This window comes from Oryza brachyantha, chromosome 8 (assembly GCF_000231095.2).
Source record: "Oryza brachyantha chromosome 8, ObraRS2, whole genome shotgun sequence".
Lineage (NCBI taxonomy): Eukaryota > Viridiplantae > Streptophyta > Magnoliopsida > Poales > Poaceae > Oryza > Oryza brachyantha.
Window position 1 is genome coordinate 12,355,710 of NC_023170.2, and position 23,521 is coordinate 12,379,230.

Here is a 23,521-nt window from a genome sequence, read left to right on the forward strand (position 1 = left end):
GATGCAAAGAGCAGCTGCTGTACTGTACTCTACTGTAGTTAGTGGCGCCACTTTGGTGCTGTCATGGAGGCAGCGCTGACACGTGGCTAACAATCATGCGCATATCCTAGGTTTTACGCACCGGAGTAGGTCGCCACCATCTTGGGTTTGGTTTAACGCGTCCTTTGATTTTTTTTTATAATGGAATAACATTCTGGTCTTTGCTTAATAAGCTACGGCTAATTATTACAAAATTCGTGTATGAATAAGTTTCACACACACTGACATAATATAGAGAAACTCTATACTAAAAGACACCAACCCAAGATAAAAGAACCCTTAATTACTTAATTCTATTCGAGAATCTTCATCCGAAGTTGACAAAAATGTGCATAATCGTCGACTCTAGTTTTATGACATGCATCATTTATTAGCTTGATATCATCATCATGCCTTTGCAGTTGGGCCCAACCCCAAAGCCAATATGTTATGCTGAAAAGTACCTGCAAATAAGATTTTGGTAGTTTGATGCCTTCAATATTACGTAACTAAAATTTTTTTTGTCGTATCTCTTTTAGCAAACTTTAATCATAAATAGACTCTTAAAAAGCTTTGATAAAAAATAAATATTTTTGTTTGGTGTCATGATCATTGGCGCCGAGGTCAAATATCTCGATGCTAAATACATGACATCAGCAACCTCGACCTCCCGAGATAGTTAATTCGTTCATATGAAGAAGGTTTGCGACCTATTTGCAAAAAGTTCTGAAAAAGGACTTATACATAAGAAAAAAATATTTTAATAGGTCTTTGGCACCAATATGACTAGAGCCGAGGACATAATTATAAATAATTTTTCTTACATATAAATGCTTTTTTGAGAGTAATAGACCGTTTGCACTAAAGGCATTGTCGGCATCCTTACAAAATAAATTTTCTAGAAAGTCTAAAATGTAAAATAATGCTGTCAATGATACACCGTATATGAGGTTTGCATTTATTTCTGGCTAGCTTTGTCCAAGTTTTCGAGAGATATTAAGCCTTAAATTTTATCCAACATGAATTTGGCACGTAACCAGCTAGAAAAATGTATTCAGTATGCATGCGCACAAACTTCCCATATGCGTACACTACCGATAAATACCACCGGAAGTTTTAGAAGAACTTATATATCTATTTCCAATGATATTACACAAATATACAAAGTATAATCTCTAATTTTATTATTAGGGATGTAAGTTTTAATTTGCCATAGGTTCTGGTATCCGTGAGTACTTGACCTGGTCGGTGTGGCCGTGTGGGTATGGGTATTAGCATATGCTTAATTATTTGCTAGTGGCGCTCCCGGCTGTGATCCAAAAATCTAGTGGGTGGAAGCTGATTTTATATTTTCTCTGTAGATAACCCAAGTCTAACCCGGTATTTATATAGAGGTTTAATTGTGGCTTATCTTTCATACCTACTTTCCATTGACTCATTAAAATCTTAAACTTTGATAAAATTATGCTAGCTCAAGGTGATAATTTGTGTTTATCTTTTAAATCATTGGTGATAATTTTATAATTTATTGATTTTGTTGCTCTTTGTTTAACTATCTATCAATTGAGATGTTAGCCATGTGAAATCCACTCACTGCCCACTAGGTATACCCTATCGGGCATGATTTGGACGGAATAAGACAGGTATCAGGTCAGGCATAGATTTTCTCTACTCGTGCCTGACCTGATATCAGGTCGTCATCCCTATTCTTTACACACATAGAAAAGACAAAAATTCAACAGATTTGTACTTTTAAAACTAGTAGATTTTTTAATTTTTTGTTACAGCTATAGTATAATAAATTTGAAGATAAACTTTGTACCTAGATGTAACTAATGACACCTTTGGAGAGGGATTACTTGAGATGTGTCCACCTTAAACTCTACTCTTTCAGCTCGGCCTTTTTGGAACACATCACTGTGAAAACAACGAAATTGCAATAACATAGAGATAGAATATTATGCTCATTGTATTTCGACGAGACGAAAAACTTAGAGAAGCATCGAACTATTATTTGAATGATACACAAGAAAAAAATAGGAACTGAGTTATAGAAAGGAAAATAAAATACATGAGTCAGTACCTCATGTTTATTTTCCTCAACAATTTCTCTAGAATTGTCCATTTCATAGCAATTTCAAGGGCTTCTTTCCAATGGAGGACTGCAGAAACACTAATTGACACAGGGAAAATAATAGGAATAAAATGTCGTGACCATTAGATTCATAGAAACTAAAATAATTGGACATTTCTACTATCGTTTAGATGACACAGGAAAACAGAGGAATGTTGAGGCATAGACAGAAGAAAACATATATAAAATAGAACCTCATGTTTATTCTCTTCTAAAATTCCTACGGATTGGTCCATTCTGTAGGAATTTCAAATAAAATTATAGAATCTTTGTTTAAAACTGTTCTATCGAAAGTTTTCTCATAGGATATCGTTCCTTTGTTCCAAAGGAGGCAAGGAGCCATGAAGTTTGTAAGAATTGATCCTTTGTTTCAAAGTTCTGTCTAGGATTCAAATCCCCTATGAAGTTACTATGTTTTTCCGTTGTCTTGAAGGGGCCTTAATTATATTATTATTGACCAAACAATTGTACGTTTGTCTAAGAAAAAATATTGAATTTTCAGAAATGATTAAAAACTAGTCAAGTCATATATTTTCTCCAGTTTCATAATTCCTGTCATTTTGGACAAATATGTGTTTAAATTTTTAAAACTTAGACTATCAATAACTTTTAAAATATTTAGTATGAAGATACTAAGCCTTTAAAAAATAGTTCAATAAAGGTAAACATGTATTTCACTTTTACATATTTTAATAGAAATCATAGTCAAAGATAGATTTTGAAAATTGGGTCATTGTCTAAATTATCAAACTAGATGGAGTATACACTACCAAATAAATGGCCGTTTCCATATGTTAGTGTTTACCTTGTGGCCATACCTTAACTATAGTGGGGATATGTTTTTTCTTTCTTCTTTCACATATATATTCAGGACGACAGTTTGTCGATAAGTCGTGAGGGCTTAGGCTCAATTCCAACCCTAAAAAAAATAATCCAATTTTCCACGTGAATGGAGTGTTGCTGAGCTAGTAGGATTTCTGGTGGTGGAACTTGGCCATCCGACTTTTGAATGTTAGACTTGACATGTGTGCTCGTATTTACAATTAATTACTCATTTAATAATAAACAATACACCTAGTGATGGTAAAGTGTTTGTGTTAATTATTTTGTTAATCTCAAGATTATATGCCGACCCAATCTCTCGAAGGTGTTCATAACCCTAGGGTGAAAGCATGTATGTGAGCCTTCAGCCTTGAACTGTGTTTAAAATATGAGTATTTTTCTCATCCAGGAGGTACCACCATTTTATATATAAAATTTGGTACTTCCGATATTTAAGATATCATAAGATACTAAATTTTATATAGAAAACAGTAATACCTCCTGGTACCTTCTTAAGGATGGTAAAAATTACTCTTAAAATATACTTTTCAATGTTGTTCAGGAATCCTTATACATTTCAAATATATTACTTTATTCGTCCCAGAAAAACTTCATTGATAAACGGTAACTATCGCATACGTACACATATAAAACTATAAATACTAAATGTTCTTCACTTTTTCAAACTCCAATACATTTTTTTTTTCAAATTTCAATCCATTGGGTACTGTTTATTTATGATTTACCCTTTTTAAAATCTTGACTGGATTTTTTCGTACGGTAAATTGTTATAATCGACGTGGTAGCTAGTTTTACACATGTATAAACAATATGAATTATTGAAAGCTTATTTTCAACCAGTATGGGTCAATGGCCGTACGTATTCCACTTGCACATAGTTGCATTTCCACTTGCACATAGTTGCATTTCTACTTGCCATAGTTCTGTTCCACACGGTGCTTAACTGCTAATAATTGATACAGTACACATATTAGCACCGGATGGTTGTGTCATAACCCAAATATGCTGATTTAATTTGTGTGCCCTACTGGGACGAGAGGATGTGAATAGCTAGCAGGAGCGCTCAAAATATCTTTAGTTGGCACATTGCTAGCCACTGTATATCAAATAATATATATTGTAATCAGGTTAATTTGGTGATGTTCATTTACAGCCCCACAGATAGTGATGTGTCATTGGGCAGTGAATAACACTGAAGCTGTGTTGTCGCCAGATATACTAGTAACTTTCATACCCTGGTCTTGCTAAACTTTTTTTTATCAACTTTTACACCCTTTTGTTTGGCTTTTTTTTAAAAATCAAACAAAACATATACATAAACAAAAAATAATTTATAAATAAAAACATTTACAGTGATCTAAAAATAAAGGCTGAATAATATAAGATACCATATTTTCTAATCTAGAACTTGTTATATTTCTTATATTTCCGTGGTAAATTGTTATATTAAAAATTTAATACTAGTACTTTCTCCATCAAAGACAGTATTTTTTTTCCTATCTAGCTACATTACCGTAGACATCGACCAAATATCAACAGTAAGGATTAGTTACGCGTTTTGTATGCACATTTTTCTATCTAGTTCTGCACCACAAATTAATTTGCACGATAAGATTCTTTTTCCATCATAAGACGGCCATGTACACAATCCACGGTCGAATGGTCCTCTCTAGCTACCACACACTTAGAAGAGACGGATGTCAGCTCGCTAATTAATTTGGTAATTAAGTTTTTTTTTAAAAAAAAAGAGAGATTGACATGTCCAAAACTAGCTACGCTAACGCCGGAGTGGAGCGCTGGACGTCTCCGCCGGCGACCTCGCAGACGGCGTGGAACACCGCCCTCACCGGCCGGTGGTCGGAGATCCGGTAGCCGCCGCACCGGTCGTACCTCACCTGCCTCAGCCCCTTCCCGCGCCACAGTATCCTGTCGCACCTGCAACGTACCATCGTCGCGGGTCGCTGGAGCGTGAGCTTTCAATTCATGGATGGGGATGAGAGAGCGGTGAGGTGTACGGGGCGGACTGACCATGCCGGCGCGCGCCGCGGCTGCTGCTTGTCGCCGCCGTCGACGCGCCAGCAGAACGCGTCGGAGTTGAGGTGGTACTTGTAGGTCGGGGAGAAGGTGACGAGGCCCTCGCGCCAGCCGTCGAAGCAGCCGCCGTCGGAGAGCTCGGGGAGCAGCTCGTCGTTCTCCAGCAGCATGCTCCACTTCTTCGCCTGCACCAGCAGCCGCGCCTCGCCGTCGTCCATGGCGATCCGGTAGTTCAGGTCGCCCAGCAACACCACGCGGCTGCGCCATGCGGATCAATGGAGCGTGGTGAGCTATATACGGCGGCGCGGGTAGCGTCGGGGGAAGGATATATAGTGGCAGTAGTGGCATGGCACCTACTCGTGGTCGAGGATCTTCCGCGGCAGCTCCTCGGCCGGTGGCGCCGTGGCGGGGCGGCGGAAGGTGGTTCTGGCGAGGATGTCCGCCGCGTCGGCGTTGCGGAGCTGCGCGTCGCCGTCCTTGCCGCCGGAGGCGAGGTGGCAGCAGACGAAGCAGAAGCTGGTGCCGTGCAGCAAGAACCGGACGGTCACCGCGCCCTGCACGCACAACACCGCACGAGCACATGTCCGGCACCGGCGCGCGGCCGTTCCACGGTCACCCGCGTGAGTCTAGCTGCTTGTTGCCCTCGCCTGAGGCCGCGCCATTGCTGGCTCGAGCTGACTAGCTAGCTGTTACTAGGTACGCACCTTGTTGCCCAGCCGGCCGAGGACGCCGGCGCCGACGCAGGAGGCGGCGGCGTGGCGGACGTGCCGGCGGAGGCCGCTCCTCGCCCACACGGACACGAAGATGCCCACCATCTGCTCGCTCACCACGAACCTGAACCGCTGCTGCCCATGGAGCCGCTGCGCCTGCGCCTCCTCCTCCCCGTCTCGTCTTCTTCCCGTGGACATGTTCAGAGCGTCGCCGATGAGCGAGTTCCATTTCATGGCCGCCGAGCTCTTCGTCGGACCGAGCACGTTCCTCGCGTTCAGCGGCACGATCTCCTGCAACCTGAACCACCCCAAATCTCACGACAAGAACTCGACGTCGCCATTGCCGCGCTGATGCTGATCTGATCAAGAAACCATCAGGTTCACGTACGTACGTACCCAACAACGTAGATGTCGTAGGAGTTGGCCTTGGCGTCCAGCCAATCCTCCAGGTCCAGATCGTCCGGCGGCGCCACGCCGGCGACGTTCCACGTGCCGGCGAACATCCTGCGTCACACAACCTTCGTGTCAATCTGCCATTTTTCTTTTCTCTCAAGCTCAGCTCCACGCAGATTCTGCAAGAACTACCTGTAGTTGACGGTATCGCTCTGATAGCTCTCGTGCAACGCATCCTCCCCGACGCCGGCGAACTCGGAGACGAGCCGGCGTCGCAGCAGCTTGCCTGCCACCCGTCCTGGCCGGAGAATCTGAACAAACAAAGCAGAAGCTAATAATGTTACTGATGAACAGCTGAAACAGATCGGTGAAACGCAGCGCTGCAACTGCAAGCAACGACGGTGGCTGTGCTGACTTCTGAAAGCTTGGAGCTTTGCTTCTCCTCCCCCATAATGCAGCACTTCCAAGATACTTCTCCTTCTCACTGAAGTTTTCAGCTCTGAATTTTTCTTTTCTAACACCCTGAAAACCCTCTGAATTCAGTGAGCAGGTAAGTATCAAATATGAACAGATCCTGAGAGATATATAGCGAAGGAGGAGGCAGGTCGAAGAGACAGAGAGAAAGCTATATATCGACCTAGCTACTGGCAGCGATGTTGACAAGAACAGGAGATACTACATGTCAAGCATCCGACCACACATTCGGTGAGGGAGTTGTCAAGTCCTCTACACCTGCAGGCTCCAACTGTATAATCTTAGACCTCACAAAAACCAGCACCTTCTCTTTCATCAAACCAGCTTACAGTTTACTCTCCCTGTCACTTTCTCACTTCATTACAGATGAACAGTGTAAGCTGAAAAGACTTCAAGGTTCAGATTTCAGAGTTGGAGCAGAAAAAAATCGTTGGCCATTGGTGTAATTTTCAGCATTAGATTGGGTTCTGAGCTACAGCAGGTAAACGAGTATAGAAGTGGGGGCCAGGAACAATGCATTCTAGAAAGTTCTGATGGGAATGTCAATACTGCCATGTGTGCAACATGTTTCAAGGTTTGGCTGGGGAAGCAACATAGGGAACTTCTTTAAAGATCTTTCTTTTTTTTTTTTTTGAGTGATGGATGGATGAATGGCTAAGGATGGGCAAAAGATTGTCAGTTTCTGCAACTTGGCTGCATAATATGCATAGTTTTTGTTATCTGTTTTGTGTGCCGCCTCTGGTTGTGGCAATGTCTGCCAACAAAAACCACTGCAACTTGCGCCTGAATTTTTTTGCCTGAAATTGGTTGACTCTTGTGATTGTTTTCATATGTTCCTACGAGATATCTGAAGAAATTAGCAGATTCTTTTTTCTGGAGATGACTGTTCTTTAGACCTGTAGATACATAGATACTCACATGCAGAAATAAAATTCTTCTCAACCCAATCTTTCGCACTGCCATGTTTTATTTTGTTTCTATTATTTCTTTTGAGAATGCGCGAAATCTTTGCGCACAATCTCATCAAAAGAGATACATGATGGATATTGCTGTACTTGAAGGGAATATGCAGTCAAATTGGTAATTGGTCACATATCGCTTCATTTGAGAAGCGCACGAGGAAAATAATTATGCTTCGGCATTGGAAGTGACTTTTGCATCGGTTCGTCTGAACCACAGGTTGGGCATAATGTTTGGCAAGTTTTCTCTGAATGATTCAGCTGTACGTCAGTCGCAAAATTTGACTGCTTTACTTCTGTGATCGAACTCCCTATGATTGAAATGAATCCATCCCCCCAATTCATTTTGACTTTGACATTTTCTGTACCACGTAAGTTACTCCATTCTCTTCATTCTACTTATCGTTTGGGACATAGAGATATCTTCCAAAATTAACTTCGAAAATTATGTATCTCCCGGTAATTTTTTTAAGGATGGTACAATAGCGCATAAAACTTAAAATTAAAACGGTAAAAAACATTTAACAAGAAAATGACATGAAAAAAGACAGCGTACCAAATAAAACCACCTTGTACCACCATTATAAGGACTTAGGAGAATCGACTCGAATACTATACTTGTTATTTTTATCTACAGAAACCGTTAAAAACAATTAAACAAGATCATTTTCTTACAATTGTACTTATGTTATTTTGTATTCTTAGCTGAATGGAAATATTATGTAATAATTGTGTTCGTTTCCATCTCAATACGCAGAGGCCTGGAGTTTGTAAAGCATGTCTCCATCTTGACGTTAGTGAACTCCAAATAAGTTATAAAAATATGAACAGACGTTCACGTTCATATCACTTATACAAATATCTTGTATATTTTATACTTTTCTCAAAACTGCTTTATAATGTCCAGTACAGCACCACAAACCATGAATTTAGAGTCTTTTCCAAAAGTTGATGTATCAGCATTGTTTAAAAATCCTCTCAAGAAAGGAGAAAGAAAATAAAATCCCCCAAAAGGAAAATCCCACTTGAGTCTGCAAAAGGAAGCACAAATCTCCAACTGTTGTGGGAAACAGGGACAAATCTTCACATCAAATTATTGAATCATTTTTATGATTAAAAAGCTGTGAATGGAGAGATAAGATTGGATTTTCTATCATTTCCTCCACTAACAGCACACCAGCAATAAAACAAGAGCTTTTAACTGCAATTAGGCAGAGCATGCTAACTGTGACAGCAACAACAGTGGCAGGTTAATTAACTTACCCAAAACCAGTAAGAGACAAGCACAGGGCAGCAACTTGTTTTGGGCAAGACAAGAAGAGCAGATGGCCAATAGTATGATGAAACCAGCCAATCAGCCTTGGATTCAGAATTAATAGCTTATCACTTTGTTAATGCCCTTATCTATTCTACATTATCTTTTTGCCTCAGGAATGGCCATGTTGTTGATTTAAAACTAGACACTGGGCAGCATCAGCCGCCATAGATCGAGTTGATGTTTTCCTGCTTCCTTGTCTTTAATCTCCAAGTGTGAAATGCAGAAAGAATGCATTAAGAAGAAACTGAGGCAAGCCATTAGTACCTAGCTAGAGACAGAAAGATAATACTGAATTCAGCAGAGAGAAGCACACAATATTGGATTTGGAGAACATATGTAAACATTGTAGCATGCACTAACTGGTGGCTATTGATCGATCGAGCAACGCCGTTGCTAATTGGGAGATAGCTCATCAAAAAGGAGTCCAACATTAACCACATGTATATGTCTAGCATTAGAGGCAAAGTTATATGCCCATGTAGAATCTCCAGTGGCCATCATGAGACGTTATGCCGGTATGGTGAGGGAGATTGGTGAGTTTAATTTAGCCCATATCTGTTGGAAAAAGCTTAAGTTGGGGCTCCGATTGGACGGGCTTAGAGTGAACTTCGATTGAGGGGAGATTATTGGCCTGCATAACCATGGTGCACCCTCTAGGTTTAAAAGAGTACCTTCGCTTGTAGAGTCTGACAAGAATTCTACTACTCTACTCTAATCTAACCATAATTAATTTTAAATAAATAGGACTCATACATATGACTCCTGCTCTAACAATATTCTTAACTGTTAATTAGGAGAATATTATGACCATGGATTTGTGTGGCTAGGTGATGTTGGAAGGGGTGTCCTGATTTTTTTATTACAGGAATGGTCAACCCAACAACAAGGGTGTTTGTTCTTGCAAGTAATTGAGAATTAGCAAGAACTAAGATGAACAATAACTCAAATTATGGAATAAATATGTAGGATTAAATTAATAAGAGTGTCAAAAGCAAGGTTTAATCTAACCTATCATGGATTACACGACAAATTAGCGAAACTAAACTTTGATGTAAACAAAACCCAAATTGATCTATGCGGCTAAAGTATAGTCAACCCAACCACGAAGGGGATTGCTCTTGTAAGAAATTGGGAATTAGCAAGAACAAGATGAACAAGTAACTCAAATTGTGAATATAGATGTAGGATTAAATTAACAAGAGTATCAAAGGTAAGGTTCTAAAATGAGTAAACCGGCAATCTAACCTATCACAAGATTACACAACAAATTAGTGAAACTAAACTTGATGTAGACAAAACCCAAGTTAATCTATGGCGCCTAAAGTAAATATATAGGTGAGGGTATGAGATAGTCCTCTAACCCTAATATGTAAATATATAGGTGAGAGTATGAGATAGTCCTCTAACCCTAATATGCATCCCTAACGAATTATACTTGATAGTTGATACATGGATCTATGGCCAAAAACTAGTGGAGCAGCACTGACTTGGTCATAACATCCTGATATTATTTTGGAATTATAGACGATTTGAGTGGAATCTACAGATAATGCCACATGCATTTAAAAGTAGACTTCGAGACCTTTCCATCATATACTTATATGTCCCAAACAGACTTCTGGGTCAATACGTTGCACATGAGGCCAAGATAGAAACCATCTTCCTTCATCCTGTGACACATGCTCACCTCTTCTCCCATTCATGAGCACAATAACATCATCACAAGCATTTATTAGTATCTCAGGCAATAGATTATGCTTATGCAATACCAATAAAGCATTCACCTGATAATTAAGTTGACGGTTACAAACACATACATGTGATTGGTCCTTGTATCACTAGTTTAGTTCGTGGACTTGGCGCGATTATATCCTTGGTGGAGAACTGGAGATGTCCTATATGAAGTACAAAAGAAAATGGCAACTGCTGACTTAGTATTGGCATAAAAAAACATTCACGATTTTATGCAAACAGATGTGTGCAGTCCATACTTGTATAATTAATGTGTGTTTCTCCAGAAAATGTATGACAAGTATAAAGTATTATTTGCGTGGTGGAACATGCACATACCTAATCGATCTTTTTAGAATGCTTCAAAAACCACAATTTTTTAGAGGTCAACATTTATTATATTGATTCATACACTTCTAAAGGTGAACAAAAATATTGATATATTCCCCATAGTAAAAATCACTGTATTTATAATAACTTTTAATATTATAACTTTTCATAGCTGTGTGGTCCTAAAATTTTGTAGTCGAAGCAGCATGTTGTTGATGCCGCTGGATACTAACATAAATATTTAAAATTATTTATAGCAGATATGTCGATAATAAAATAAACACGCTGTTTTGGGTGTTTTCCAAATGAAATTATAGTCTCTCATGGTCTGTTTGCAGTCTGTAGCTTACCGATTGACCCTAACCAAAATTTAATTTTTAGATCTAATTTTAGAGTTGATATGGTTTATTTACGTAATCTATACTTTTCAATAATATCTTCCAAACTGCTAATAACGCACGTATTAAAGTTTAATCCATAAACTTTTTTATTGCTTTGTTTAGCCCTTTTCATGGCTTATCAGCCATAGATAAGCCATAGCTCAAACAATTACAACAATAGTTTGTACCCAAACGTTAGGGTAACTAACGTACTACCTCCGTCCCATAATCACTTTATTTTTCGATATCTATATCCCACATTTTACCATTCATCTTATTTGAAAAATTTTATAAAAAAAATTAAAAAAAATTAGTCACGTATAAAATACTATCTATATTTTATCATCTAGTAGCAACAAAATATTAATAAAAAATTAAATAAGGCGAAGAGTCAAAATATTGTATCTAACAACTGAAAAATAAACTTATTTTAGAACGGAGGTATTATCAATTTCATCTGAAAATTAACTTTTTATTGTGCATATCCCCTTGGGGCGCCACATGTTGGCCGGAATGTGCCTTGCCATTTTACCAACCGGGGAGGCTGGCAAGGCGAGCGTTCTAGTTGCAGACCTGCAATCATGATAAATATATTTTTAATTGAGGAAAACACTAAACACCTATGATCAAAGTCAGTTTAAATATTTGCATATTGTGGCTGTAGGAGGTACGGATTGGTTATAGTAATATGTTTATGTATCCCAACGATGCCTTTTGCTATGGATTTAAAAATGCGAAACATAAGGAATATAGCTAAATTCTCGATGATTGCAGAAACCGCAGACTATGTTGAACACAAGAAAAGTATGGAATCCAAACCTAACTCAGGACATATATATGATTCTAGGTTCACATGAATAAATAAAGTACTTCGAAGTTTCAAATATGCTCCATATCGAGAAACCTAATGGCGATCGATTACGACGTGCTGATCAATTTTACACAAATCACTGCCAATGAAAGCTGCGTAGAAAAAGAAATCATTACTTCATTCAAAAAAAGTGCGAGTTTTGCAAACCGAGCCAAGTTCACCTCCTCGTGGTGGAACCTATCCAACCGGGTTAAAATACTAAACTTGATATTAGCGCACATATTTACGACTAGTTGTTGTTTTCATGGTCAGTGATGTACCTCTGGCGGTGACTTTATCACTCTCAAGATATATCATCGATCACTAGAGGTATAAGTAGGCCAAACCCATGAATCCACTTATAGGCTAATTAAGTGGGTAACCTGTTCTTTCAAAATATTCATAATAAACTCATGATCATTTCGTCAATCTCACTATCAATACGGTGTCTCAGTATTTGAAGATGTTTGTAGAAATAAAATGTGCTTGTAATATTCATAATAGGATGTATGAATGTATATCTTTAGGAGCGAGTATACGCGTTGGTCTGTACCGTGTTTCGACAAATAAGAACGATTTGCTTGTGAAGAGTAAACACAAGCACCGATCTAACTGTTGGCCCGACGGAACGGGATCATTTGACTTAGAGTCAAGGGGACCCCTCTCACTAACATGTGGGCCCATATACGGTGAGTCCACACGTTAGCCTCGATGTTCCTTTAGTTTTAACTCAGAGACAGCACACAGGCTTTCTCTTGTACGAAATGACGGCCCATCGAAGCCGGGACAGGAACAGGGCTACGAATAGCGTGGCGGCCCATTACAGTTGGACCAGAAGGTGGGGCTTTCGTCGGACGCGCGGCCCATCTTCGGTACCGCGCCGGGCGGATCGAATCTCTGGGCCAAGATGGGCCGCAATGGCTCGGTCTGGCCCGCCGAGCGCCGCGCGCCAACGTCACCGTGGTGTGTGCACCGGCGACCGGCGGCGACGGCCGGAGACGTCATCGCATCGCAGCCGCAGCCGCGGGCGCAGTGCACTAGCGAATCAGCCGAAAGGCAGCATGGCGCCCCACGCGATAAGGACGAATCGATTCGCGCGCCAAACACCATCATATATATATATACAAGAAGCATATACAAGAAGAGAAGATCTCGTCGACCCCGACAGGAGAGAGAGAGAGGGCGGGAGCTCCCTTTCTGTCGATGGCGAGCCTGAGCGTGCCGCCGGTGCCGACGGACCCGCGGCGCGACGCCGTCGACCTGCACAGGGCGTTCAAGGGGCTCGGCTGCGACAGCACCACGGTGATCGCCATCCTCGCCCACCGCGACGCCTCCCAGCGCGCGCTCATCCAGCACCATTACATGGCCATCTACCACCAGGACCTCCTCCACCGCCTCGCCTCCGAGCTCTCCGGCAACCACAAGGTATAGACCCAAGTTACCCACCCACAACACACGGTCGCCGGCGCGGTCGAGTCGAGCTGCTCACCGCCGGTCTCACGACGTCGTCTCTCATGGTCGCGTGCAGAAGGCGGTGCTGCTGTGGGTCCTGGACCCGGCGACGCGCGACGCGGCGATCCTGCACCAGGCGCTCAACGGCGACGTCACCGACATGAGGGCCGCCACGGAGGTGGTGTGCTCCAGGACGCCGTCGCAGATGCGCGTGGTGAGGCAGGCCTACCTGTCCCGGTTCGGCGGCCACCTCGAGCAGCACGTCGCCGCCCGCGCCTCCGGCGACCACCAGAGGCTCCTGCTGGCGTACCTGCGCTGCCCGCGCTACGAGGGGCCCGAGGCCGACCCGGCGGCGGGGGCGCGCGACGCCAGGGAGCTGTACAGGGCCGGAGAGCGGCGGCTCGGCACCGACGAGAGGACCTTCATCCGCATCTTCAGCGAGCGCAGCGCCGCGCACATGGCGTCCGTCGCCGCCGCCTACCACCACATGTACGACCGCTCCCTAGAGCAGGTGATCGGCCACGCAGATAGATGCTTCTTCTTCTCTTCTCCTCACTGCTTAGCTTTGCCGTTCTGTCTTTCCTTCGATATTTTTTCTTCATTTTATTATATAATTTCTATTTCTTTTTCATCATATCATAGAAGACATACAAGCGAGCACACCATTGTGTAAGGGCTCACGCACAACAAACGTAATACATAGGGTTTAGATAACTAAGATGAAATAATTGAACAATTATCTGAATTTTGATAGCTATTTGCAGATATAAACAACCTGAATTCATTACTATAAAATGCATAATATTGTTTTAAGAAGATCAGATCAGGAACTTTTGCATAAAATGAATAATATTCGCTGACAAAACATATCGTTTAGTTAAGAGCTTGAGAAACGTGCATACAAAAACCCAAAATCCATAATTGAACTGGAACACAGACTAGCATACACCCACGAGCATGTCCCTTTACCACACTAACATTAGTAAAGTCCTTGCATGTTTTATAACATTAGACCAAGAATGGACCTTCTTGTTAATTATAACAGCTTATGATTTGTTTTCATTTTCTTTTTAAAATTAAAAATATTTGTGCACATTTAACTGTGTCAGGCTGTGAAGAGTGAAACATCTGGCAACTTTGGGTTTGGCCTGCTCACAATCATCAGGTGTGCCGAGAGCCCGGCCAAGTACTTCGCCAAGGTATACAAACCAATACAAGAAACCCGTTTTCTGAATTCCCTTTAAACTCACGAACGCACCTTTTGTAAATACAAAAAAGAGAGCCCAAAATGCGAATGAAATTCATGTGAAAAATGAGAGTTCCAAATCGCCTCTGGATTCAGGTGCTGCACAAGGCGATGAAGGGGCTGGGCACGAACGACACGGCGCTGATGAGGGTGGTGACGACGAGGGCGGAGGTGGACATGCAGTACATCAAGGCGGAGTACCACCGGAGCTACAAGCGGTCGCTCGCCGACGCCGTCCACGCCGAGACCTCCGGCAACTATCGGACCTTCCTCCTCTCCCTCGTCGGCCGCGACCGCTGATCCTTCAGTTCAGCTTCAGCTGCCACCATATCTCATCCACTTTATTTACTCCCACTCTGATCAAGGCGAAAAGAAAAAAAAAATTTCCCCAGATGTAGCGGCCACTCTCTGGATATATACAGCTGTTTATGTAGAATTTGGGCGCTATAACTTGTTTGTTATTCCCTGTTTCTGATGCTGCTGCTGCTGTTCTTGCACTGCACAAATTGTTGCATGTAAGGTATGTATGTATTCTGGATGGCCAGTTTATATATTTGTGTGAAATTGATTTGTAATTGGCATCGTGCGTGTGATGCGATTGCCAACCATGCCACGTCATTGATATGTTGGTGTTGCTTTATTTTATGGTTTGTTCTTGTGTATTCAGTCCATTTTTGCACTCTTTCAGAAGACGGTCAAGGAAAACAAGTGCATTGCAGCACGGCTTATTTCATACCAACTATAGTACCAAATCATACAAACTAGAGGTTTCAGAGACGGCACCTCACACTAAAAGGGAGCAATATACATAGAGATCAGCCATGGATGTACTGTGCTACAAGCATATGTTCTATACACTCTTGAAAAGTAGGCAAACCGTAATTCATATAGAGGCATAGACCGAGGAGCTGCAGCTCACCCGGAACTGAATCACAGCTCGCCTCAGTCAACAGGCTTCTGCTTCGCATGGCGAGAAGCAGAGTATGACTGGGTGGCGGAATTTGTCACACCGATCGAGTGCTTTGTAAGGTCCATGCTCTTCCTTGCTGCAAACCAAATCATCCAAAAGAATCCAAGCCAACCTGCAGTAGTCAGGACTCAGGACATTAGTACGGGTCATGTAGACAGCTTGTTAGGAGGTAAAAATCTGTTGTCGTGGCCTGGCAAAGAATAGACCCATAAAGAGTAGCCTCATGCAGAGAAGCTGCTTTGTCAAAAATATTAGCCTCTTTTTTAGGAGAAGAATCAATATGTGTTCACATTTCTAGATCTGCAGCATCACAATCTTCATAAGTTTCGAAACCATTCAATCATTCACCATCAACATAGCTATTTCTGTTAAAGTAGTACCTACTTGTCATGCCACTTTATTCCCCCTTATCGCAATCCACCCGTGTTCATGTCTATGCTTTTCTTTTATTCTCCAAAAAAAGTGCAAGATAGTGCCGTGGTGATTGATGACTACCATTCCAAAAGTTAAGAAGAAATTGGCAGCATATTCTACTGTACCAGTCAACAACACACTGCTCTGGTAAAGCTGTATGGGAGATGATTCTCAAGACCAAAACTTGTAATCACCAGTAGTGGATATAATTTGATCTCTTCATGCTACATATTTTCATTTTACTGCATAAGATTCAACTTTCATTGTTGTGTTCATAACTTTCTTGTACTTAACTTCTGTAAATGCCCCTGACATTAAGCAGAAATGATTCCCTTATGCCCCTTAATTAGTAGTAAACAGCCTTTTCACCCATGGAATTCACTCGCTCTACATATGAAGCATGAATAGTAATTAAGGTGCCTCCAGATTACCTGATGGCACTGCTAGTTAATTACAGAACATAATGCCAAAGAGAACACTATAAATTGCATTAACAATTAACCAAAATTGTGTAGCATATTGTAGAAAATTTACATATTGGCTTCCAGTAATATAAGATAACATTAAAAATACTTCCAAGTTGAAAAAATTGCTCCACAATTATAAATAGGTCTAACAAATTAAGACAACCACTGGGTAAATAACACCCGGTGCCTTTTAATCTTTAACTAATTTACGCAAAATTGCATTGGGTGCCAAGGGAAGCTCATAGCCATAAGTATACTTTCATGTTAACAATGTGTTATGTACAGAAGATTGTGTCCAGTCAGCCTTGTCATCCTAGCAACAGTTCCATTATTTCAACAAGAAATGTCATTATGGTCAGTGGCGGACCCAGAACAAAAATTATCGGGGGTCAGTGGCAAACTTATTCTTGTGTTCTAATCTTATCTCTCCTCTTAAGAAGCAATCACTGGTTAGTTGTTCTCTTGGTGGAACTTATCCCATAATGTCCTACTATTTCCATTCCATATTGTAAGACTTTCTAATCCTGCTTAGATTCATTTATTGATCAATGTATGTGTCAAGATTCATTAGTATTCATATGAATATGGACAACACTAGAAAGTCTTCCATTGTCGAATTGAGGGAGTAGTACATTAAAAAGTGAATAAATGGACTGAAGACGCATAACATTTTCAATACTTATCACTGGATTTATCATGACAGGATAATTAAGAGTGACATTTATATGTATAGCATTATTAAATATGACTAATCAAATATGTTAAACTGGTATGGGAAAAAAGTTCATTGTGCTAATATTGATAAGCATGGTATTATGATTACAGATTAACTAATGCTCCTAAAACTAGTTTATAAGTACGGATACCGCAAGGGATTTTATAGTTTTCATGAGAGAGGAAGAGAGTGTATACCAGTAGCAACCATGACACCGACAATTGCTGAGATAACTGTGGCTGAAATGACAAAAACAGCAACTGATACCACTCCGATATACACTGCAACCAAGCAAGCAAAGAACATAGCCAGGAATCCTCCAGCAGCTGCCAGCGACATCAGGACAGAAACAATGATGGCATTGGTTGTTGCAACAAGCAGGAAGAACATGAAAACTAGAAGGCCAGTCAATGCTATAAGTGTGATCGTTCCAACCTGCCAAACCAGGGACAGATGAAATTAGAGTATTTACTGTTTAATTCAAAATACAATATCATGTATTCCCAAACTGTATGGCAAAAGAAACAATACCTGCCAATTATATAACGAAATGTTATACCCAAAAAATGAGTTCATGCCCACATCCCACAGTGCACTGCACCCCCACCGCTACCCCCAAGGTACAAAACAAAGGCATCATCTTCAACTTATCACTGATGTGTTACACATCTCAAGAGTACAGCCATTTGAAACTAGGTTGCTTATCCATCCAAAAGAAACCCAGATTCTTTATGCTGAAGCATGCTAGTCATGTAATTGAGCAAATTTAGTGGTAAATAGAGATAGCACATCCTCTATAGAGTGAAAGTACGGGCCGTAACTGCTAACCAACGCAAAGGTGGTAATTTATCATCCTTTTTACATTTTCACAAAGATCACAGAATTTTGTAAACATTGAACATCAAAGCCTAAAACAAGAATTGTGGTCATTACAGCCTGATAATCAAATTTACACATGCCAACCAACAAGTCAAGCCCCTAATGCCAGCATGTCTCAGTTAAATAGTATTCGTTTCATATTACAAGCACTTTGGATTTATCCCAAGTCAAATCTCTTGATGTTTCACCAAGTTTATAGAAAAGTATAACAACATTTTCCATACAGAATAAATACACTACAAATATACATCCAGTGGTGGATTCAATGAGGTTAACTTGGTGTTGTGAATGTTAGTACATTTTTCTATAAATTTGGTCAAGCAAGAGACTTGAGTTACTTATAATATGAGAGGGAGGGAGTATTTACTCAAGGAAAGGAGATTAACCACAAATTAAGGATATGGAAATCACAACGCGAGCATCTCTATTGGGGATAGATAGTCAAGAGAAATGCAAAGGTGACGCATGGATCCCATTTATAAGCGTGTAATGGGGAAACGAAGATCACTACTCGAACATCGAGAAACCGTCCAGGTAGAGAGGGGAACATTAGGGGAAGGCGGGCACGCGCGGCCGGCGACGGTGGGTGGGGGTGGAGGGCTTACCGAGATGACGAGGATGGCGCGGAGGCCGCTGCCCCGCCTGGTCCACTCGACCAGGTCCCGCGCCGAGTTCCTGGACGCCTCCCGCAGCCGCGGGGCGGCCTCGCAGGACGCCGCCCTGATCCGCCGCAGCAGCGGCTCCCCTCCGCCGCCGCAGACGCCCTCGACGAAGCTGCGGAGCACCCCGGGGAGAGTGTCCTCCTCCCTGGAGGACACCTCCACCGACCGGCCGCCGGGCGCCTCCTCCCCGTTGGCAATCTTGCCTGCCGCCGCGTCGGACTCTTCCATACCCTGGGCGGGGCGGGCGCGGTGGTCGTGGTCGGGGGCTCGTCGGCGGCGAGAGGAACGGATGGGGATAGGGGAGCGATGAGTTGTTGCTGCCGACTGCTACTACTAGATTTAAGAGGGGGTTACGTGACACGTGTCCCTTTTGACCGGGACGAAACTGCCACGTGGGCTACAGGTGAGTCGTGTGGACCCACCCGTCAGTGGCCATGGGAGGATTGAGGTGTGCTGGATGGATTGCGAGTCTTGCGACCCCAATTTACAATTGTGTATTCTATAATTTTTTTTAACACAGTACGACGCTTATAACACACGTACACGCACACTTTTTTTTTCTAATAACACACGTCTATCTAACCACTAGGCCCATTCATGTATTCTATATTTATTTTGATTGAAAACACAAATTATCCATGAATTGGTATGTCCCCGTGCCCATAACGTGTTTCAATAACAACGTGCAAAGTGCTGCTCGATTGTACCAGCGACTTAGCCACGTTAAAATAGTTGTGACCATCCATTGATCGGTTAGTTCGGTTTGGCTTTTCATGAATTTCGGCTATCTAAACTTTAAGACCGAATTACACGTCAAAAAACTTAAAAGATCCATCGATGTTTGGTTTCAATTAGTTTCGTTTGGTCTTCTGACGTGACCTCTTTTAGGATCTACTCCATAATTAATTAATAGCACATAATAATTAAAAACAATATATTATGCAATAAGTTACGTACCAAGATAACAACAATTATTATGGATTTTACTTCCAACTTGTGCTCTTAATTACCAAGATTACGATAACTATTTGTATTTTTTATTTTCAAATTTAAGTTATTTGGGTCATTTTGATTACTCACAGATGATACGGAATTAACCAGATTAGTTTCAGCTAATTTGGTTCAGCTTGTACGACGTTGACATGCTCGGAGACTGCACCGTGCACAGGTCGAAACGACTAAACGCGCGCTGCAGAGAGAAGTACACCTCTCCAAGGCGCGCGGCGGCGGCGCGCATGTCGTCGCCTCGCCTCACCTGCGCCTCCGTTGCTGCTAGCTGTACGTTGTACTACCACGGCGCGGCGCGTGCACCAGCGCCACAGACGAACACCGTCTTCCCGGCGAGCGAGGTCGATCGCCCTCTCCCCGCCGGGACTAGCTGCGCGTCGTCGTCGACGGTGGGTGTTAGGATCACGTACATCTATATTCTGACTGACCTACATCAATAATAAATAATGCCTTCGACCCATTCCAAATGAGTCACCAATTTGCTATGGGCTTAATTCTCTGAGCTGACAGCTAGTAGCTCGTAAACAGGTAGTCTAGTGGTTACAAGAGCAACCTAAGGTTCTAGGTTCGATTTCTGGTTGAAGCGAATTTTTCAGGATTTTCTAACGGCTTTGTGTTTTCAGGGAGATGCTCTAGGGGTAGGGTTTGCATGCGTGCGTTCTTAGGGGAGAGAGTACGTGTATATATGGAACAGAGATTAGTAATTGGCTAGTGTAGGTAAACTATAGTGCAAAATTGATTTGATTATATTTTCTGGAAAATATGGTGTCATAAATATAGTTACCACTTTTCTTTGTAGTGATGTAATCCATTGAAATTTTTTATGTACGTTAGACTGTTTATTTTATATAAATTTCCTTTTACAAATTATATGTAAGATTATAAAGTGTAGTTAAAAATAGTTTTTATAATAAATCAAATTAAAAGAAAATAATTAATAATTATATTTTATTTTAATACGACAAATGATCGTCCACCGCCAATAGCGTTAAATAAAAAGTTATTTAGGCAGTATGTATGTACGTGGTCCGTCAAGCAGGAGGTTATTACGGAGTCGTGTCCGTGAGTGGGTGAGTCCCTAAGCAAACGGGTCTGTACAGTGGCAAAGCTTCCTAAATAATCCTACCCGTTTAGTGAGCTAACCACCCAGCATTAGTTACCACCACCAAAGCATCGCAAAAAGCAAGCCAAACACAACACAAACCCACCGCAAAAAGCAAAAACCCTAAGGAAGAGCAAGACGATCGAGCTCGCCGCCGCAGCTGCTCCTCGCCTCCTCCTCGGCGGAACCAGCGACCGGCCGGCCGTCCGTCGTCCGTCCGCCTCTCAAGGTAACGTACGCCAACCTAGCTTTCCGCCCTCTACTACACGTACCCTGTAGCTCTAGCTCTCGTGATATATGGCGGCCGGTGAGTCGATCATGGGGTGATCCGGCCGGCCGCCACCCTCGGCGACGGCGGGCGGAGGAGGATCCCGCTGCCGGCCCCGTTTCGTCGATCCTAGCCGCTATTTCTTTGTATTGTGCTTTTCCGGCTCGGCAAAGTTGAGTACGTTCTAGGCGGGCGGCGCTCCGGCCGTCCGGTACAGAACACTGCAGATGCAGGCAACGAACTAGGAGGCCCGGCCAGATCTCGGTAGATGGATAGATTTTGGGTCCTCGATACTCGCCGAATCTGGCCTTCGATCGGGATCTGGCTGGTGCGCGCGGAACCAATATATTCATCACAGTTTTTGTTTTGAAATGTAGTTCACTGTTTTGGCTGGCTTAACCTTCATTCGATCGTATATACTGTACTGCTTTGGATGGCTTTGGATATATGTAGTAGTGCGTGACAAATTAATTGAAGGCCATTTTCATGGTGGATAGGTGTGCCCTCCCAACGATCGATCGATCGATCGAGCGAGCGACCGGCGTTGTAGTGTTAAGTTTGATGTGGGCTGTGAATTAGGGGGGTGGATTTTAAACCCTCGAGGGGATATCTCCTCGTTTATTGCATGCTATCCAAATAGTCATTAATAAAATTAAAAAAAATTATGAAGACAGATTAATATAAGATACATCACTATACAAACATGCAAGTTCAAATATGACTTCTACAATCCATAGAAAAAATAACAAATATGACTGTGAGTATACGTATACTATTCAGAGTTTAATTTGTATTTTTGTTGTGGATCGTAGAATTCATATTTAAATTTGTATGTTTGTATAGTGATATATCTTATATTAATCTATCTTTATAATTTTTTTTCAAATTTTTTGATGACTATTTGGATACCATGCAATAAACGAGAGATATCCCCTCAAGGGATTAGAATACTTTCCCATGAATTAGATGCAGCAGTGGCTTGTATGGGTTCGATCAGAGCCTTTTCCATGTGTTTCTCAGATCGTGCCATCCATATGATTAGGTCACGTACTGGGTTTTCGCTGGCCTCCTTCTGATATCCTTGTTCTGGATCGATCTCTGGGTAAAACATTGCCGGCCCTGCTTGGAGCAAGGTGCAGCATCAGTGCAGGCATGGTGAGGCCGTCGTGCATGGTTGAGAGTTTGAGCCTCATCTTTTGGTTTTTTCTAATAAAAAGTCAATAATATCTGTACCGGATTGGTTAGGAGTTTGATAATATCCGGATTGCATGATAGGAAAATTTAATCGGACATATCCGTAGAATAGATTTTAGTCTTATGAAATTAGAAATCTATCATATTTATAAGTCCTACCCCACACTATATAAGAGGTTATGTGGCACACATCAGGGGACACAGAATTATACATCATCAAATACAATCTCAGTAGGACTAGCGTATTATCTCACCACCCGAGAGCCTGAACCTGAGTAAACCTTCATCTTCATCCTAACCATCGACTTCCACGTCTTTTAGCCAACCTATAATATTATTGCTGATCTAGATCATCGATAGTTGACGCGCCAGGTAGGAGGTGCGGTATTTTTTTCAAGGCTTTTTCGACGAGAATGGATCCCCACTCAAACATTATGAAGAAGAAGTTCACCTCAGGACAAACCTTCAAGTTTGGCGGGATTAGGCTTCAAGCTGATCAGTTCGCACGCTCTCCTGGACGGATTCAGATTCATCCGACTCTGAAGATGAAGTATTCCACTTCGAGCCCGACAAGACGGTACCAACACAAACTGAGATCTAATATGGGTGTCACGACACAGAGATGTCATCTCCCGAGTCGGCACCCTTGCCGATAGAAGCGGAAGACAACGCTGTGCCAATGGAGGTCGAGATCAACCACAGGGCAGTGCTGATTGCTCAAGTCGGCACATCAAAGACCCACAACAGCACGGGAAGCTTCGTGCCGCCGAGGAAGATCTTCGCCACCATCCACCAAACAACAAGCGACGTCGAGAGACATCTACAAGAGGAGCATGTGGCCAAACTAGCTGAAGAGCGACGACTCGAAGACAAACACTGATAACGAGAAGAAGAAGCCAAACACCAGCGCGCGGATCAATCTCACGAGGAGCGGAGGAGCAAATTGCACAGAATGTAGCGCGTTCTGCTC

General features: G+C 42.1%; 3 protein-coding genes across 4 annotated transcripts; 1 reads left to right on the top strand and 2 right to left on the bottom strand.

Moving 5' to 3' along the window:
- Nucleotides 1-4,433: 4,433 nt before the first annotated feature.
- Nucleotides 4,434-6,850, bottom strand: LOC102700264 (type IV inositol polyphosphate 5-phosphatase 9-like). 2 transcript variants are annotated; one of them, XM_040526963.1, is made up of 7 exons: nt 6,548-6,850; nt 6,325-6,443; nt 6,136-6,243; nt 5,734-6,037; nt 5,387-5,583; nt 5,024-5,287; nt 4,434-4,930 (listed from the first exon to the last, which is right to left on the bottom strand). In XM_040526963.1, exons 1-7 carry the CDS (start codon nt 6,581-6,583, stop codon nt 4,768-4,770), a joined length of 1,191 nt encoding a protein of 396 aa, XP_040382897.1. In that variant the 5' UTR covers nt 6,584-6,850; the 3' UTR covers nt 4,434-4,767. The 2 variants fall into 2 exon arrangements, with proteins under 2 accessions (XP_040382897.1, XP_040382898.1); XM_040526964.1 differs by having other exon boundaries at nt 6,325-6,463; nt 6,548-6,848.
- A 6,470-nt stretch (nt 6,851-13,320) lies between these two features.
- LOC102709760 (annexin D5-like) lies at nt 13,321-15,529 on the top strand. The gene is made up of 4 exons (XM_006659350.3): nt 13,321-13,599; nt 13,703-14,137; nt 14,736-14,825; nt 14,969-15,529. Exons 1-4 carry the CDS (start codon nt 13,378-13,380, stop codon nt 15,170-15,172), a joined length of 951 nt encoding a protein of 316 aa, XP_006659413.1. The 5' UTR covers nt 13,321-13,377; the 3' UTR covers nt 15,173-15,529.
- A 38-nt stretch (nt 15,530-15,567) lies between these two features.
- Nucleotides 15,568-19,291, bottom strand: LOC102710043. Its single transcript, XM_006659351.2, has 3 exons — nt 18,923-19,291; nt 17,636-17,873; nt 15,568-15,954 (listed from the first exon to the last, which is right to left on the bottom strand). The coding sequence occupies exons 1-3, from the start codon at nt 19,205-19,207 to the stop codon at nt 15,815-15,817; spliced, it is 663 nt and encodes a 220-aa protein (XP_006659414.1). The 5' UTR covers nt 19,208-19,291; the 3' UTR covers nt 15,568-15,814.
- Nucleotides 19,292-23,521: the final 4,230 nt, after the last annotated feature.

Excerpts from the sequence above, each read along its gene's own strand:
- LOC102700264 (XM_040526963.1), bottom strand. The coding sequence starts at position 6,583 with ATGGGGGAGGAGAAGCAAAGCTCCAAGCTTTCAGAA. Across the intron at positions 6,038-6,135 it reads TACGACATCTACGTTGTTGG|GTTGCAGGAGATCGTGCCGC; the intron begins GTACGTACGTAC and ends GGGGTGGTTCAG. Across the intron at positions 4,931-5,023 it reads CCGCGGCGCGCGCCGGCATG|GTGCGACAGGATACTGTGGC; the intron begins GTCAGTCCGCCC and ends GGTACGTTGCAG.
- LOC102709760 (XM_006659350.3), top strand. The coding sequence starts at position 13,378 with ATGGCGAGCCTGAGCGTGCCGCCGGTGCCGACGGACCCGCGGCGCGAC. Across the intron at positions 13,600-13,702 it reads AGCTCTCCGGCAACCACAAG|AAGGCGGTGCTGCTGTGGGT; the intron begins GTATAGACCCAA and ends GGTCGCGTGCAG. Across the intron at positions 14,826-14,968 it reads CGGCCAAGTACTTCGCCAAG|GTGCTGCACAAGGCGATGAA; the intron begins GTATACAAACCA and ends CTCTGGATTCAG.
- LOC102710043 (XM_006659351.2), bottom strand. The coding sequence starts at position 19,207 with ATGGAAGAGTCCGACGCGGCGGCAGGCAAGATTGCCAACGGGGAGGAG. Across the intron at positions 17,874-18,922 it reads GCGCCATCCTCGTCATCTCG|GTTGGAACGATCACACTTAT; the intron begins GTAAGCCCTCCA and ends CTGGTTTGGCAG. Across the intron at positions 15,955-17,635 it reads CGGTGTCATGGTTGCTACTG|GTTGGCTTGGATTCTTTTGG; the intron begins GTATACACTCTC and ends TGACTACTGCAG.